Below are 19,170 nucleotides of genomic sequence, written 5' to 3'. Positions count from 1 at the left end.
GTCCTTGGCCTTCCCAGAGATGGTCAAGAAAACCTGGGAAAACTATGCCTCATGCCTTTGCACTGGAAGATCTTGAAATACCAACTCTGTCACTGTGGGAAGAGGAGCTGAGACCTGCCAGAGTTGTGAGGAGAGGGGAGAAGCCTGAAGGAGAAAGCAAGAGAAAACCTGGTGAGAAAGGATCTGTTGGCATCAGTGTTTGGCAAAGAATGGGACTGGATTATGTTCTAGGGAGACCATTATGTAGCCAGCTCTGTCTGGAAAACTGAAACATTTGCTTGCATGTAGCATAGCTTCAGGGCACCTGTAAATTGTCTATCTGCAGATAGTCTGTGAGGGGCCATATGCCAGCTCATGTTTGCCAATTCCCTGACTCTGACCCACTCTTCCCAAGTCCTGAAATGCCCTTCTCCTCCTGTGAGGAGGGAGGTGCCTGTTCCTGCTGCTGCCCAAGGTCTTAGTTTCACATTTTTTCTTTAAGGAACCTGTTCATTTCCTCTTAAACTAAGTGTAAGGGAACAGGAATCTGAAAAAAATGGTCCTGTAATATGGATTAATACTGAATATCTTTCTATTGAAGAAAGGGAAAATTCTAATATTTATGAGTAACATATTTTATTGAAGATTTCAGTCTTTAAAAGACATAAGTATTTGGTATAGAATTTCAAGCTCAGTAAAAGGCTGTATACAAATATGGTCATGGTAGAATCTTGAAAAATATTAACAGTTTCCAGCAACGAGGGAGCTTTACAAGGGAGGAAAATCAATATTGACTTATGGTGTTTATTTGTAGCATAGTAAAGTTGCCTACACCTGAGAAATCCCAGTAATTAAACATCTAATCTAAATTCATATAAAAAAAGGTTAAGCAAATTCTGCAACTTAAAGGGAGGTAGAAAAGCTGACCATTACTGGCTAAAAAAAAAAAAAAAAAAGTAATAAGCATTACATTAAAATAAAGTGCAAAAGGAAATAAATAACAGTTGGGAAAAAATGACCTGTATCTTCCCTACAGAATTTGCTGGATTCAGTCCTTTTCGTAGTGACTTTTAGCTGCCTACAGCTGCATTGTTTGTACTCCTCCAGTCATTCAGCTGCCCTCCCGGAGTCCTGATGACCCATCTTAACCCCCCAACAAAAAAAGTGAACAGTCAAACTGATTACTGCCCATCACCCCAAAATTACTTCTCAACATTTTCCCTGCAGTTACAACAAATGGAGATGCCTCGGAGGGATTAGTCTGACCCCATTTTATACAAGTGCTCTCAAGTGTATGAACTGGTTATCCCAGACTATTCACCAGCTCTGGTCGCTGCTGCCAGATGTGTGCAAGGGCCCTCATCCTAAAGTAAATCCTAAAGTAACTGTCTGAGCTCCATGAATTGTTCCAGATGTTTCTCTCCTTTGACTATAGCCTAGGAGAGGAGACCTCTAATATCTGATTTTTACATGTCCCTTTCCATCTGACCACGTGCTTCCCGAAAGTATTGGCTACAGGCATCCCAGGAGAAGACTTCTTTCATGAAAAGACACTGTTTGTCATGAGCCTCTTAAATGTTTATAGTGCCTGTGTATCTATTGAATTTATGTTCTCAGGCAAAGTTTTTTAAAAAGCATGGTTCTTGGAAAAAAGCAGAGATCAGTTCCACTGAGAACATTTATAAGGACATTGAGGAAATTTCTGGCTTAAGAGCTTCTATTTCCTTTTCAGATTAGAATATCGGTTTATCCCAGTCCTCAGACTGGCAAAGACTTATGGGCAAATCTTTATGTGCATCCTGATGGCTCCACTGAAGCCAATGGGATTATTCACAATGTTCATGGCTTGGCAGCTGCATCTGGTTTTGCAGGAGTGGGGACTTGATTTCTTTTCCTGGTGTACGTAAGCGTTCCTTAGCAGATGCAGCCCCAGGACACGTACAATTTGATTTCCACTTCTGCCCCATTTATGCCACAGTTCACATTTAATTTAATTAAAAAGCAACAGATGATGCCACAGCAAATTTTACACTGGGCACAAAGCCAGCTTTTGTGGTTTTTTTATTATATTTTTTTAATTGGCAAAGCCGAATTCAACTTCATCAATCAATTTTCCTCTCTTATCCATAAAAGAAGCATATCCAGCACTTCTCCAGAGTGTCACTTGTAAGAAATAATGAATTACATTAAATGAAAAGTTTCATTTTTTTCTTTTAGAAATGAGCTTTAACATCATAAAATACTGTATTCTCATTCTGAGTCAAATATCTTGCTATTTATTCCCAGGAAAAGTGCTCAGCAAGGCTTTGTTCTTGCCTGAGTGTTGTATGACTGTAACAAATCACTAAAATGTCCCTGAGATGTCTTACATCAGGGAAATTGAAACCCTGAAAAATATATGTGCTTGGCGCCGTTTTTCTATATATTGTGAAATTGTTACTATAATTGTAGGATTTAGTACGTTATGGGAAAAAGACCTTTTCTTTTAAAGCCTCTTTTTCTTCAAAGCTCCTATTTAACTTGAAGCACAGAGATAAGTGCATTCTTATTTAGTTCAGTATTTAAACACATGCTTAAATTTAACGATATCCCAGTCCGTGATACTGAAGAATTTGATTAAACTAAATCATTTACTTGAGTGCTTTGCCAGATGAAGATCTTCAGAAGTAAAATACCACCATGAATATGGGCTGCATTGCTGTCTAAAGTTATAACTTTGCGAGTGAATCAGGCAATGTCAGGATTGCTTTGCAGTCCCAAAGGAGGCTGATGTGGTCTGTCAATGTCCATACTATAAAACATTCCTGTGGTCTGAAAAATGAGCAACTGCAAACAAGTTGTCTGGTGGGAATGGTCCCTGGGCTGTGCCAGCACCCAGCCTGTGCCCAGGAATTGCTGGGGAGAGAGCTGGTTTTCTGGAGCAAAGCTGTGCTTGCTCTAGGTAATAATTTTAAAGATTAAATTCCAGTGTCATTTAATTAAATACCTGTGTCGTTACAAAACCTGGAATCACTTGGTCTTAAGAACATGTACCCTAAGTTCTGTGCTTCAACTAACTTTATCATGCCCAGGACTTAGATCATGTTTCAGTAGCAGAGTAGTTTACACTTGTGGCTCTCTGAGGTAGTGAGTAGAGGACAAATTCTTGTTCAGGGTAAGATACTGTCACTGCTTAGGCTTTCATAGCTAGATAAGCCTTCTCTGAAGTTCTCACACAGGCACAGTAACTGCAGTTAGGCTGATATGTTGGTCACTCTTTGCTTTCCCACCTCATGGTAAAATCAGAGCTGAATTTTACAAGAACCTCTTTCTACAGAGGCAAAATCACACATTCCACAAATCGTACATATTTAGTATTTGGGTCTGCTTTTTGGGAAGAAGGGTTTATGTTTGGACAGGAACATACTAACACCACTGCTATGCCAGATGCTGCAAAATCTCGACATGGAGTTGAAACCAATGGGATTTCCTCCAAGAGAATGTCTGCTTCTGGCAGACAGGATGTTTTTGTAGGTCAGGGATTATCTTCACTGTGGAATGTGTGAAAAACTTCAGTCCTCATTGATGAAAGGAAATAAGATCAGAGAAGTATCATGCCAGAATTGCAAGATGTTTCGGACTAATATTTCTCTATTCACGGAGACTTTTACTCTATTCAATTGACATCTCTATTCAAATTCTTATGTAAAAATTTATATCCGTGACTAAATCTAAAATATTTCATGTCCTATCCTCAAATGGCTTATTGAAAGAAAAGTGATGCTTTTTGTCCTTTACAGAGGAACTCAGTGAAATACCCAACATACAGATGGGAAACTGAGAAGCAGTTTTAGACTAGAGGCTGCCCCGCTGCCTTAGCTTGGGATATATTGGATATATCCCTTCTTCAGCAAAAGCTGCGCTAATCTATTTATGATTTTACTATGTAAGCAGGGTAGACTTTGATGTGTGCTCAGGAGAACTATACAGCTGATATTGTCCACACACTGGTGCCAGTAATGAGGAAAAGACCATTATCAATCCACATTAGGAATACTTCCTGGAGTATTCAGCAGCCTGATGCAGAGGGCTTGAAGTTAAGCAGGACACTGTTGAGGTACCAATCATTTTTCTCTAGTTAAGGCCATATCAGCATTTTCACCGGAACACTTGTTTCCAAGAGTATGTATAATTCAGGTTGGCAAATGTGCTCTGGACAGAAAATTGGCACAAAATGTTCCAAGCAGGGGCAATAATTTATTTTTGAGAGCATGAAGAAATGTCCATTTATTTTTGTTGCCGAGAGAGAAAAGCAGGGAAAAACTAGGCATTTCTATGATAAAAGTGTGCTGAAAAAAAAGAAATGCCTACAGTAAAAGAATCATAAGAAATAGAAGTTTATGAGATAAAAAATGGAAATTTAGGCTTAATTATTTTCTAAGTTTTCTTACAGACAGTTTTCTGTCTGAAGAAAGTATTTAGCTATTTGGGCACTGTTATAAATTAGTTAGTTCTGTACCACAGGCTGCACTTTAAAAGCATCCAGGCATCTTCCATTTATTTCAACAGAGTTATGCTCTCATAATTTTCAAATATAAATAGGGAAATTTTGAAGAGGTTGAGAGCACACAGAGAAGAATAAAGCACAAAATAAGTGAAGCTGCAAAGGGAAGATAGCCTTGGGGAGTGGGAAAGAAAAACTGGTTTTTTAAATGAGGAAGCAGGAAAAAATGAGAATAGTGTTGTGGACACCTTGATATGTCAGCGAGGAAACAAAGAGAACTAGGAAAGATGAAGTTCAGAACTGCTTCACATTTACTTGTTTTCAGCAGGGTTTTGATTGCCTGTCTGGGCTAGAAAGCCAAATCCCTGTGTTTGGCCTGAAAGCCAATAACCCACCTCAACCTCATGGTTAAGCAATGATGTTTTGTACCACTGTGGGTAGGATGAGCATCCCAATTTTGCATGGGAGACTTTGCTTTTAAGCTATTAAGGAAGTTGAAACAAATGGAGAAATGCTTGAGAAAAAAAAAAAAAGTTTGAGTTTGGGAAAAACCTTGAGGATTAAAAGCAAAAGTTTCCAGAAAACTTTCTTCTACCTGACTTCCATGTCAGAACAAGTTGCACCTCTCCAGTGTTGGGCAAGTGAGGTGAGGTATGAGGCTCTGTAGTGAGAAGTGGGCATCTTTCAAAGAAAACCTCTAAAAAAGTCCCTGAAGTCTTCTTGGTCAGAGATCTATCAGCTTGTGAACTGCTGTGATCACAAATTCCAGGGGAAATTATGAATGCTGGCACTCAGTGAGTTTGGTACCAAGAGTTCATGGTGTTGCTGCTCATGAGAAGGTGGGGAGAGAACAAGAGGAGCATGCAGTACCTGTGCTTGCAGTGTGGTGTTCATCTTTCAGCTCTCATTCACACACAGTTTTGTCAGGCAAGGAAGCAGCTCTGAATCTCCTCCCCAAGGGGATGTGAAATCAAAGATGGAATTCCTTCCTTGCTGTACATGGAAAATAGGACACGAAGAGGCCCATGCTGAGGTGGGACAACCTGCACTCACTTGGTCTGTGGCACTGCTTATGTAAGACTACAGTGAAATGAATCATTTCAAGTGATAGATGAGCTGCTTTCTGTATTCAGTTTCCTTCCCTGTTCAAATGCCTTCTTGCTTGTGTAAGAAGTTCTGGAAGAAAAATCAAAGTTTTTTCTGTCTGTGATTTGATTACACTACCCTCCCAACAAGGTTTCACTTGGTTTCCACTTCACATTAATCATCTGAGATATCCTGAGCATCATTTTTTATTTAAAGCCTTGTTGGAGTATATGCTGCCTCTGTGAAGAATCCCTTTTCCCCAACACAACATCTCTTGCTCGCTGACTGACTAACTTTACTTCCTTACAGTGTTTCCTAGAACATCAAACGAGAGCTTGAGGTACTCAAAAACCTAGTGTTGCAATGAAAAATAACTTATTAAAGTTTATAATTACTGAAAAATTAATCAGAGACTTAGCATGGTGCTTGCATAAAGACAATAAGCCAAGCTTTTGTCACAATGAAATATGGAATAACTCCATTGAAATAAATCTTAATTATGCTAGAGTCACTACTCAGTGTGACTTAATTAAGAGTAGAGCAGTGAAAGCCTTTGGGGAAAAAAGAACACTGATTACACAACTACTTAACTGCATATTTCTTCTTTCCCCCCGGTTCTTTTCTTCCCCATTGGAGAAAATTTCAGAACTAGACTTTTTCAAGGAACTTCAATAGATATTAGCATTCTGAAGAGAAATTGTTTGAACTAAAAGGTTGAGAACAATAATCCTGATTTTTAACTCTTTAAATTATGCATGTAAGGTGCCATGAATCCATACCTATCTTGGCCATAAAAAGTATGATGCTTTGTTAGGCAATAACAAAGTTATAGAATGTAGAATCATAGAATGGATTGGGTGTGAAGGGACCTTAAAGATCATCTTGTTCCAACACCCCTGCCACAGTCAGGGCCACCTTCCACTAGGCCAGGTCCCTCAGGGCCCCATCCAACCTGGTCTTGAACACTTCCAGGGATGGGGCGGCCACAGCTTCCCTGAGCAACCTGTGCCAGGGCCTCACCACCCTCACAGCAAAGAATTTCTCCCAAAAATCTAATCCAAACCTATATCAAGTACCGCACTATAGAGCTGAAGACTTAACTCTAATAAAAAAACAGTGAATAGATCAAGGTCAAAGTAGCCCACGGAGGAAAGTGTCAAGAAATATACCTTCATTGCAGCCTCCTGAATGCAGCATGCAACAATGGCTATAGAGCATAGACAGATATATTGTTCAACAAGCACATCAACAATGTAAGAGGTTCATTTGTCATGATTTCACTTCTTACTGGACAGAAAGCATGCAAAGTCAGATATATCATGGCAATAAATCTACTGACTTCAACAGAGTTATCTCAACAATGAATTCAAACCAATATACTTCAAGGGAATGAAACCAAACAAAGCAGGAGATGCACAGAGGGTTCTTGGTAGATTATCTAGACCATATATAAAATCAGACATTAAAGGAATATGTGCCATATTGCAGGGGAGTTATGATAACTGGGAAAAAATATGCAGCATTTATCAGAGTGTCAAATTCCTTTGCATGAGCTATGCCCTTTCTTCAGAGGTGTAGGTCCAGTTGAGCTGGAAAAGTTCTATAGGAAAAGGTATAATTTTTTTTAAACGGACTGAAAGAAAAATAAGCAAAAAAAGGGAGAAGGAATTAAATAATGTGGACTATCTATCCCAAAATTATTCCAGTGTGAACTGGGTTATAGAAGAAAATAATCTATTTTTAGGTTGAAGTGAAAGCTTTCCTTGTTCCACAGAGACCAATGTATCTGCAGAAGTAACAGCTGCACTGGTCTTTTTTTTTTGATGGATGTGGAAAATGGTTGGCAAAAAATAACAAATGACAACCATGGAAGATCTGGTTTGTTTTCTGCTCCACTCTTGCATTGGTATGGAAATAAAAGGCTTCTAGTCCCAGTGTGTGATCTATATATCAGTTGTCTGTTATACAAGTGCTCCTGCATGTGTGTGATGTTGAGGGGAGCTGATTTGACACTTCATCAAACTCTAGTTCATTCATGTAAGCACACCTTCAATATTGACATCTTAATTTCTTGGCTCACCATTCTCTGCTAGGAGAATTCCAGGGACAATTTTTAAACAATCTGTTCTGCATAAAAGCCTCATAAGCAAAACATAAAATTTAAGCTGAGTTACTCCTGGGATTTATCCCTAAAATAGAAGCTTGGGAGGCAAGTTTCGATGGTTTTTATCTTTGCTCTTTCACTTGATATTTGGTCATTTTAAGTGGGGTTAATCTCACCATCTCTGGATGAGTCTGCATAGCCCATGTCTGTGTTTGAACTAATTGTGCTGAGCTTCCTTGATCACCAATGGACAGAAGTCTGCATTTGAAAAAGTGTGATTTTTTACTCCCAATGCACAACCTAAAAAAGGGATCAGAAGGGTCTGTCCCTCTCTCATGGCCATAAAGGAAGTTCAGATATAAATATCTACATTGTCAGTGTCTGGAGTTAGATGAGATGAATCCTGGCTGTGATGGCTTTGGAAAGTGCCATTTTCCTCAATACAGTGCATGACAGACATCCCCGGAATGCATCTGGGCAGTACAAAAGAAGACCAGGAATTTCCCAGGTAACAGCTCCAGAAGTGATAACCAAGAGTCAAAGTGCTACAACAATCCAGGTTTTGCATGGACAGTGGAGGAAATGGGAAGCTTGACATTCATAATGGGCTGTTCTAAAAAGGATGGATATTGCACAATGTCTTCAAGGTGGAAATCAGGGTCAGTAAATACTTCCCAATTAGAGACACATCGGAGCCATAACCCAACATTAAAACATCCCCTGCTCCTAAATCTTACTAAACTACTTAGATCTCAGTTTTGCAGCTGGCCCTTGAATATTTTGGGTCAAACCGGTAACCTTGATCTGTCTACCCCTGAAGTTTAGGTCTGTATTCAAACTTTGGAAGCTTTGCCTTTCTAGAAAGTTTATCTTTCTTTAATACCTGTTGCACTCAAAAGTTTCCTCAAACAATCAAGAGCTTTGACCACTCCTAAAACACAGAGGTCATTTTTGGCAAATGATAATGGCAAAGTACAGAAAGTATAGAGAGGAGGTGAAATTGCATTCCTTGGAAACAGAAGCAGCTCATGAACATTAGAACTGGCATTCAAATGGCTTTTCTTTGTGCTGCAGGTGAATTTTTTCTGGCTCTCCCTAATCATAAAACAGTAGGAAGAGGTGAAACATATCACATAGCAAAGAATTAATGTCTTGCAGAGAGCTTTTTAGTAAAACATATGTCCACACCCTCATCAGCAAACTCTGCAGGCTTGAGACTGAGTTGTCAGCCACATATAGACATGTATATACATTTTGGAAGGCAAACAGCTTCCAGATAATCTTTTAAAGGTACCCACAAGTAATACAAAGTAGACATAAACACTCCATATAGTGATATCTTTACATAGTGTCCTCATGGATACTATAGATTCAGGAAGACATTACTCATGGAGGTGATGCTATACCATATTCCAGAGAGTAAAAAGCAAGCCCTTTTAAAATACTGAAAGGAGAGATTGACATGGCAAAGTCCAGTGCAGCACTGGGCCGAGAGCAAACTGAAATGGCTGGATCCGTTTTCATCCCTTCCCTTGGGCTACTAAGCTGAATAGTTTACAAAGCAGAGAAAGTCATTCATAGTCCTTTACAGTACAATTTCTAGTGTCACAGATAACTGCGGATTTACTGCACTCTCCTGTGAAATTTCAACAGCCATAACAAAGGCTTATGTTGCAGATGATGAACACTCAAATATTTAGGAATAATAATAAAAAAGACATTTCACCAGAAAGGGGACCAATCTGTCTTTTTAGAACTAGGTGTTGATCCAGCCCCATGCAAACCTTTACAAGGGTTTTTTTTTTGTGTGTGTGTGTGGCAATTATTTGACTGACATTTTGCTTAAAGAAGGGGAAAATCCCACTTCCTGCAGCATATTGCAGGGACCAGCAAACACATTCCTTCATCCATTGTACCAAATATATAGTGATAATACTGTGCAGGTGCTCCAGAGCTGACTCAGCTGTTACCTGATCATGTTATGCCTGTGATATGCAATCCATCATTACATTTAAAGCTCCTGCTTGATTAATACTCAGTATTTCACGTCAACACTGGTAAATTAGAATTCAAAAGTGTTACACTGCAGGAACTGCAAACACTTCTGCAGGGGTGATAGTCTGTGTTAATTTTGTGAGATCTGCTAGTTCAAGGGGAAATTCACAATTCAGAAATACTAAAATGTGTGTATGGTATTAACTACCAGCTGTGACCTCTGGATAACAATGATATTTTTTATGTAAAGGAACTGAATGTTAAATTTCCAAATGCCTATGGTTGTTTCTTCTCCTATATAAACAGTACCTCTATCCCTCAGCTTTGCCAACCCTATTTGCAATAATGCTCTAACTGTGGTGTGACAGATATATATGGTATACTGGAATTGGGAAGTACTTTGGCTTAGATTGTTTTAAACATTTACTTCCCAAGTGCATAGGTTTCATCTTAACGAACTTGCTCAAGAAAATTAGAAAAAGAATGCCATGGCATTTTTAATCTCTCTTGGTCTTGTAACCTTTTCTCATTTTAAATGTTGTTTCTTCTTCTCTTCCATGGACAATTTTATCAAAAAAATCTGCCTTTTCCCTACTTTTTACTTAATGGTAACTATTTTTTTTCACCCTTGCTTCAGGTCTACATAAGACAAATTAAGCAATTTGCATTAGAGCTACAGTTTAAGATTCAGGAACACTTAATGACCAACAGCCTCTTCCCTGGTGGAGAATGAGGATTCAAAGAAAACATTTGAGATTATTTTACTTTCATTATTTTTGTTAAAAAAAGTTTGCACCTTGAGGTGTCATGAATACCCCTTCTTGATCTTCCTTTGCCTTGTCAGACCTGGCCAGCACAAGCAGCTGAGATCTTTGCTCTATTTTCCCTGCATCTCTGTGCAACACTTTTTTAAAAAGAGAATATACTATTATTTTTTCTAAACCTTTCAGACTGCTGTAACATGATCAGGATTCTCCTGAATCTCTATGCATTCGATCTCTTCTCGTTCCTTCCTTTTTGCCCGTTTCTTTTTCTTGTGGTGCTTTTTTGAAGGTGGGAAAAAGGTTAGAAAGACAGGCAAAATAACAAAACAGTGCAGAAGTGTGCAACTGCCAGCAAGCAGCAAGCATTTGAACAGTGTGAAGGTCAAGTTTGAAGGCACAAAGAGAAGGGGGACCAACCCAATAAGAAAAGAAGAAACGTTCTGCAAAATGGCTGTCCCATGCTCTTGGAGGGAGTTCTTTATACACTGAGTTCGGGTGTGCTCAGTAGCGAGTACAAATGTATAAAGCAGGGGTGCACAGTGATCTATGGCAAAATTCAAAGTGTAAATAAGGCACAGTATAGAAATGCAATCCATATCTACATTCCATAAGGTCATCAAGCCAAGGACACCCAGCTCTATTGAGGTGACACTGAGAATTAACCAGAAATTTCCCAGAGGATGGATAACCAGGAAAAAGGTCAGTATTAACACCAGGAGGATGCCAAAACCAGAAATCAGGACAGGCATAGTTACTGATAAACCGTAGTGGTCCATAAAAACAAAAGTAGGATTGAACACAATGAACTTGATGCTCTGTATAAGAGAGAGTGGCCTCAGCTTCTCCAGCAATTCCACTGCTTCCCTCTGTGTGTTTTCACTAGTCCTGGCCACAAGGTACAAACGAGAAGCAATTATGTTGTTCTCATCTCCAGCTTTGGAGAAAATTATGTCATTTTTGAAGTGCTGGAATTCTGGCTTTTTTAAAAAGGAGCTCTGGAGGATGCTGATAAAGTCACTTTTGTTGGTTGCACTGATGTTATCCACCCGAAGGTACTGGTAATACTGTTCAATCCAGGACACTGTGTTGAACCCCTGGCTTAGTGTTTTTAGGTCTTCTTGCACAGTACCATTCCAGTACTCCAGAGGTTCATAAATGTAGAAGCCTATCACTGGGCTGTAGTTGCTGAAATACTTTTGCTGTATGAGGGCATAGGAGACACTTGGAGACTCACTGGCAAGAAGGTTGATGATGTTGGCTCCATCACTGATCTGTAAGCACCCCATAAAGGAGAAAGAGGCATAGATGAGATACAGTATCACCACAAATGGCTTGACATAGATGTTGGTAATCCACTCGTTGTAGTGCTCTCGGAGGAAATGCTGGATAAAGTGGTGTTGGTATGGGTTGGTCTCGTGGTGGGAAGTGTGCTGATGGCCATCGTTCATCATGGTCTGGAACCACACAGGTTTCCGGTCCAGGTACTCTGCTGAAGGGATTTTACAACAGAAGATGCTGTGGTAACGGTTCTGCTCCAGCTGGCCAGCAAAGACCAGGCAGGAGCCAAAGAAGGAGAAGATATAGAAGTAGTTCAACAGGATGGAGACGCACATGTTCTGGCAAAAGACTTTTACAGCTTCGATGTTGGTGAAAGGGCTTGCACCCATGCCAAAGGCTATGAAATACAAGGAGCTTGTCATTGTGTAGGAGACCATGACATCTGAGTAGGCATCTGCTACCCGGTCCTTGAATGGCAGATTCTCTCTGGTTCGACGCCATCCTGAAAGAAGTTCAAACACTCCTTTGGTTCCATGACCTGAAATGAGAAAACAAAGTGTATACATGTGCATATATGTAAGGGGGGAGGTCCAGTCATCCTGCAGGTTTTTCGTCCCCCAGCAGTAAAAAAAAATTGTCAGCTAAGTTTTGTTCTTTTTTTTTGTCTCCAGCTAAACACATGGAAAATTGTGAATTTTCTGTCTAAAGCTGGATACCAGAATTCATATGCAGGTGCTTCGATTAACATGCCTGATATTCTGAGACTCTTCATGCTCAGAAAAGAAAGTATGAAAAAATGTTTAAAAAACATTCTTTGATTTTAATGGACATTGAATTAGTTCCCAAAGGGACTGTAAATATAGGAGAACATGAAGTTTGGTTCAAGCCTTGGGTTCATTCTTGAAATTCCTTGTGGATCCCACTACATCTTTCAAGGCTCAAGGGATTCAATTTGAAACACTTAAAAATACAAGTAACAACATTTTCTTCCAAAGAGTATAAATTAAAGTCATTGTTTGAGAAATGAGTGGGAACATCTTGGTTCTTCATGCTGGATGGAGGAGAAATTATACTGTAAGTACAAATAACCAGAATAATTTGGATCATGATTCTCTCTCTACTGAGTGAGATTGGAACTCCTCAGTGATAGTACACAAGTTTTCACACTATATGAAAGTTGACATGCTGGTGGTAATGGCTAAGTCGTTGGTCCACGTTAATTGTCTGGAAAACATAGGGGTTTATTTTCTATGATTATAACTCCTCTGTCTCTTTCTCTCTCAGCTATCCAGAGCTCCTCCTGATGACAAGGAATTCCCTTAGCTCACGTGAGAGGACAGTCAGAAAAGTCAGACCTGCTCAGTGCTCCATGACACATTCTTACTTCATATTCCATCCTGAGAAATATTTTTGGGTATGATTTTTTAATAAATTAATCCTTAATACAGACTTACTTTCATTTTACTTATCACAGTCACAGTCTATGAAGTCTACAACTATTAAATTTTGTGATAGAATGGTAACAAAGATCAGAATCTGATCTTACTAGTTTAACTAGTTTAGTTTAGGTTTAACCAGTAAAGTTATTCATTATGTATACACATTCCTACAATGTACATGTTGACAAAAATATATACACACATACACATTATTTTTTTTTCCCCCATTAGAGAATTTCAATTTGGGGGAAAATAAAAAAACTAACATTCAAAAAAAGGAGCCAAAATGGCTTGGCTTTCAAACAAAAATGTTGGTCAACAAATAAAAACACCAATTTGGGCTTTGATGAGAAAGTGGAAAGTTCTCTGCACTTTTGATCAAGCCCTGACAAAGTTCTGGCCAATGTAAGGAAACACACTACTGAGCAGGAGAAGAAGTAGAAGCAAATTGCCTCTGTTTGTGGGCCTTCACTTTCTATAGTAGAAAAATTGCATGAATCAAAGCATGCACAAAGGTAATTTTCTTGTATCAAAAGCAGAAATATGACAACAGTATACTTGCAAATAATCAAGTATGTACAACTAAAGGACTGTTGAGTTTGTCTTTAGATTTAAATTGTTTGGGATTCATACAGCTGCTTATGTTGCCCAAAGCAGACTCCTGACAGCCATTCTAGACATGGAAAATTACAGCATAAACTGTCAGGTTCTGTGAATGTTACCTGCTTTACTGCAAATCGGTGTCCCCAGTGAAAGATAAACCTACAGTACTACAGAAGTCTTGCAGTTAGCAAAAGGCCTGCGTGGAAATGTTGCTCTCTAATGAATCAGCGTCTCAGTTCAGGAGGGACCTTGAATTCCCTGGTAAGTTTAGGGTGAGTTGCTCAAATTCTCAAGGCACAGCTGTCATTGGCACAGCTGTCATTGCACACTGTCATTTTCAGACCACCAAGCAGAAAGAATTGGCTCCTTCAGCTGTGTAAAGCTGCAGAATCCAGTGACTTGGGTACATTCTTATACTTTTCTTAAAGCAAGTGCCTAAGTACCCTGCAGTGTGTGGACCAGACTGGCTGGTCATCACTTCCAGTGCCTGGCATGGCTAAATTTAATGGTATAGGAATCATTGAATCATTTAAGTTGGAAGTGACCTTTGAGATCATGGAGTCCAACTGTTGACCCGGCTCTGCCACGTTCACCACTAAACCATGTCCCTCAGTGCCACATCTTCACATCTTTTAATACCTCCAGGGATGGTAATTCTCCCACTTCCCTGGGCAGCCTCTTCCAGTGCTTGAAAACAAAATGTTCCCTATTATCCATTGCAAACCTCCCCTGGCACAGCTTGAGGCCACTTCCTCTTGTCCTCTTGCTTCTTACCTGGGAGAAGAGACCAACCCCCACCTGGCTACAATCTCCTCTCAGGGAGTTGTAGAGAAGCTCCCTCAGTGATTCCTCAACAGACTTATGCTCCAGACCCTTCACCAGCTACGTTGCCCTTCTCTGGACATGCTCCAGCACCAGGTTGGGTGAAGCAATGCTCTAACAGCTCTATCGACAATTAACAGTAATACTGGCTTTTCTCTGCTTATTCAAAAATCTCACTTATGTGCCCTCCTGCAAGTTTATGTTCACAGTTGTATCTTTGTCATGTTATTATTGTTATTAATTCAAAAATTTTAGCATATCACACTCTCAGTGAAGAATTCCTGAGTGCATTTAATCTTAGAGTAGGTATGTAATGACTAATAGAAAGGAGCTTTATATTGTCAAACATATGTATAAAGGAATACCCAAGATACACTAATGACTAAGCACAAACTTATGAAAATATTGAAAATTAAAATACTGTAATTAAACTCTAGACTTTTTTGCAAATAGAACAAGTAGTAACCTAAGGAAAAAAAAATACTAATTTTGTAACTTCTTTGAGGATGAAAATTGGCACTGATTTTCTTAGGATAGTTAATACACAAACGCAAAATTTCAACTTATCCCCCTTTTACAAATAACTTCAGTTCTATCACACAAATACAGATACTGGAGAATACAGTGCAGTAATATCCTTGCTGCCACAAGAAGATCTTTACCTGACTGGTTTTTCCCCATCATTACTTAGATACCAAATTTTCCAGTCAGCCTCTGTTGCTCTCCCCACATAAACAAGTCTATCCTCCTTCCCCAACAAGGATACAAATCCATTTTTTTTCTGAACATTATCTGACAGTTCTGGTGATTCGAACACCACACTCACTCTGTAAAATTCTGTTCCTTCAGCTGCATTGTTATGTCACTGACAACACTGACAGTGGAGTTAAGTTCACTGAGCAGTTCTAGGAAGGTTCAGAGGGTCTTTGGCTCTGGGTCAAAATGGCCAAGTTTCTCAGGTACTGACATGACACAAATGAAGTACAGCAATTTTTTATTTGCCAGACAGGCAATGGCCTATGACTACTTAAGAGAAGAGGAAAGGAGAAATTTTTATCCCATTACTTGTGAGGTTAAGAGAGCAAGTAAGGGAGGCTGCAGAGAAGATGGAAATAAATAATGTGTTTTCTGCCTCAAATCCAAACCCAAAAGATTAATTGTGAGCAGATATTAAAAATAAGTTTGAAGAGGATAGGGGTAGAAAAAAGAAGAATGAAATAACAGATTAAAGACCACTGGATTGAGTTAAACTTATTCAAGCTGGAAGAGCCTGGAGAAATGAATCAATTAAAAATTAAGCCAAAGCAATCTCAGAACTATTAGAAGTCATCTTAGAGAATGAAAGTAGATGGGATGGTCCAAGAAGAATGGAGAGAAGCAGCAAAGTATGTATCTTCAAAAAGGAGAACTGAAGTGCTGTTTTGAAAAGGGGCATGGTATTTTCATTGGATCGTAGAAAGATTTGGGTTGAAAGGCACCTTTAAAGATCATCTAGTTCCAGAACCCTGCTGTGAGTGGGGACATTTAAAAAAAAATGGAAAAATTAGGGTGAATACCCTGAGGAATAAAACCAGCAAACAATGGCCTTTTATTTAAAAATGAAAAGCGTAAAGAAAAACTGAATCAGCTGGACTTTTTCCCGTATAGACTGGAACGTCAGTAGTAACTCAACAACATTCAACATGAAATAAGTTATTAAGAAGAGGACAGAAATCAATTCTTTCTCATTTCTACTTGGAGAAGGACATGGTTTCATTTGCACAACCCCCTCCATTTAACTTAGACACGAGAAAAAACAAATCTTTCTTTCTTTAAGGTTCATTAAACACTGGAACACACTATACAAGAAGGTCAAAAAGTTTTCTTCGTTACAAGTCTAAAGGTTAGATTAATAAATGTTAATGTGAGTGCTAGGTACATCCTACATCCTGTCAATGCTGCAAGGCAGATCCTATTCAGATTCCTGAGGTCTCTTACTTTCGAGCCATCCTACCTAAATTTGACTTAAGATGCTTAGGATTGTTTAAGCATGAAAACCAGTCTGTCTTCTTCTGTCTGTTTTCTTAACCAAAGCATGCCTGTTCAGCATTTAGCTATTGCTTCTGCCACAACCAGTCAGCTTCTTGGCACCGGAATTTGATCTGCATTTGTCACTCCACATAATATCCACTGAGACTGCAGTCTGAAGCCATGAGGCACTGCTAGAAGGAGAGGCTGGATACTGCCAGCTTTTGTAAACTTTCTAGGAAGGAAGATCAGAATGACTCTGCACTTTTTTTGGATAAACACATAAAGAAGATTATTTGCTGCTATAGGTGATAGCAGTCGATGTGATGATAACCTTGTTGTCTATGTTATATTTCAAACAAGTCTTAGAAGTGCGTGCCATAGCACAGCTTTACTCAGCATTTCTGCACTAAGAAACCCAAATATTGTAGTCAGTTTTCATTAACAGCCACACACATATACAAAGGATGCAGAGACAGCTTACTTTTAAATCATAGTGGTGGGCAATAAGTATAATTTTACATTAAAATTCTTTGCTGTGAGTCTACTGGAAAGAAACTTTATTTTATTTGTGTAAATGACTTTTTTTTTTCCACATGAATAAGCAAACAGGGCACATGAAGATTTTTTTCCTTCTTTAGTAGTAGAGAGGCCAATTCACATCCTGGAAAAACTCATCTTGTTTTATCTAATCAATACCCTGTGATAGTAGGGGCCAGGTACAGTAGTAGGATATTGAAGCACAGAACTCTAGAATCCTAGAATTAGTAGGGACTGTAAAGACCATTTAGTTCCAACTCCCTGTCATGGGCAGGGACACCTTCCACTAGACCATGTTCCTAGCTCTTTTCTGGACTAGCTCCAGCAGGACAATGTGGATCTCATGCTGGGGACCCCATTGTAGATAATTTAGGCTCACATCATCAATTTATTACAGAGGAGGAGCTTTGTATCCCAACACAGTGCAATGTAGGATGCATTTGTTCTTCCACTAAATCACTAATATTGGTGTCATTAATATTAGTATCCTCACTTATATTTAAAAAATGAAGCACAGAGATTAAACAAATTAATCACAGTCACCAAGGACTGTCCATATCTCAGAGAGGGAAGAAGAAATAGAAAAAAATTATTAAACTACTTCTTTGAGAAGAATCAGTAAATCCTTGGGGTCTTTGATGCAGAAGGCAAAGAGAATCTGAAGCTTGGTAATACTTCAAGTAGCAATAAGATACACAAGGAAATGTGTTCCGAATCTAGATCCTTCCATAAAGGTAAATCTCAGCACACTGCATCCAGATAAGAACTGGACCTTAACTCTAAGAAAAAAATTCCCAGCTTGATTAAGGGTAAGGAAAAGATAGAGTATATTTTTTAAAACTAATCTGAAATGTAGGTAGTAAAAGAATGATTTTAATTTTACGTGTCTAAATACTTGTAAAATGATTGTAATTGAATTGTTCACATAGTAGGATTGTTGATCATTTCTTCTTTATTTACTTTTCCTTTAGTTGTTGTGCTGTTTTAGTGCTAACTAGAGTAATTAAGGGGTCCTGATGAGGGACTAAATCACTCTCACAGTATTTAGTGGTTTACTCTTTCTCCAGAATATCAGTGCAAGAGGTGAAGTCAGACCTCATCCTATCAGTAAAATGCCTGTGAAGGTTCAGATTTTGGGGACAGAAGATCTAACTGTGGAATCAATGGACTTCTGACTAACATTGTCCAAAGAGAGGAGTTTCCTTGGGCTGTAGGAATTATCAGTGATATTACAGTATTTACACCTTCTGAATGTCATGGAACTTACAGCAACAAATATATAATGTGCACTCAAGATCTGATGCTGAATTTCCTGCAGAAATTTTGTTTTGACTAAACTTATAATTCTATATTTCATTTGATAAATGGTATTTTGTGATAGTAAAAAGCATCTAGACAGAAATTAAATCCTTTCTAGGTCCATTCTCCTTGTGATGCCACAACATGCACAATTTCTTCTCTAATCAGATTTATGCAGACATGCTGACAGAGGGGGTTACACCCTGCTGTGCCTTTCCTTCTCAAAAAGTATTCAGGGTAGAATTGTTCTTTTAAGAAACAGATCATTATCATAATAAATTGGCTAATTCACAGAGCTGGGTTTTATAGCAAGAATGTTTGAGCAAGTGCAATGAAACCTCGGCCAGTTCAACCATGAGTCTTTAGTGGCAAGGACCTCAGGGAAACCTCTAGTGCTGCACAAGAGATTTCTTTATTCCTGGATTTTAGCATTTCAGACAAATACAGCAAATAAACTTAAATCTATCACAAATATCATAAATGAAATCAGTTATGCTTAATAGATATTTTAATTTCCTTAAAAATGTTTCTGCCAGACTATGGCCACTTCACAGGCCTGAACACGTTGGTGACTTCCAGCTCCCAAGGTCGGGCCTATTCCCATTACAATGTAAACCCCTTTTAAAAAGCAACAGTGCACCAGAGGGCTCTTCTGCCAACCATACAGACTATGACTGATGCCTTCATGTGTACTCCAAGTAATTGCACTTATTTCTGCTCTCATGAGCACTTCTGAAAGACTTTTAAATAATTCTGGGAATAGCTGATGAG

The 19,170-nt window shown here is 38.8% G+C and overlaps 1 protein-coding gene across 2 annotated transcripts in view; it reads right to left on the bottom strand.

Moving 5' to 3' along the window:
- Window positions 1-598: 598 nt before the first annotated feature.
- PTCHD4 (patched domain containing 4) overlaps window positions 599-19,170 on the bottom strand; it is a 90,161-nt gene continuing 71,589 nt past the window's right edge. For both annotated transcript variants that reach the window (XM_064650686.1, XM_064650687.1), the window contains exon 3: window positions 599-12,227. In XM_064650686.1, coding sequence (XP_064506756.1) covers window positions 10,594-12,227 — 1,634 coding nt within the window. In that variant the 3' untranslated portion in view covers window positions 599-10,593. The remainder of the gene's footprint in view (window positions 12,228-19,170) is intronic.

The sequence above is a fragment of the Pseudopipra pipra genome, chromosome 3 (assembly GCF_036250125.1).
Source record: "Pseudopipra pipra isolate bDixPip1 chromosome 3, bDixPip1.hap1, whole genome shotgun sequence".
NCBI lineage: Eukaryota > Metazoa > Chordata > Aves > Passeriformes > Pipridae > Pseudopipra > Pseudopipra pipra.
The sequence above is the reverse complement of the archived record's forward strand: the minus strand, read 5'-3'. Positions and strand labels throughout refer to the sequence as shown.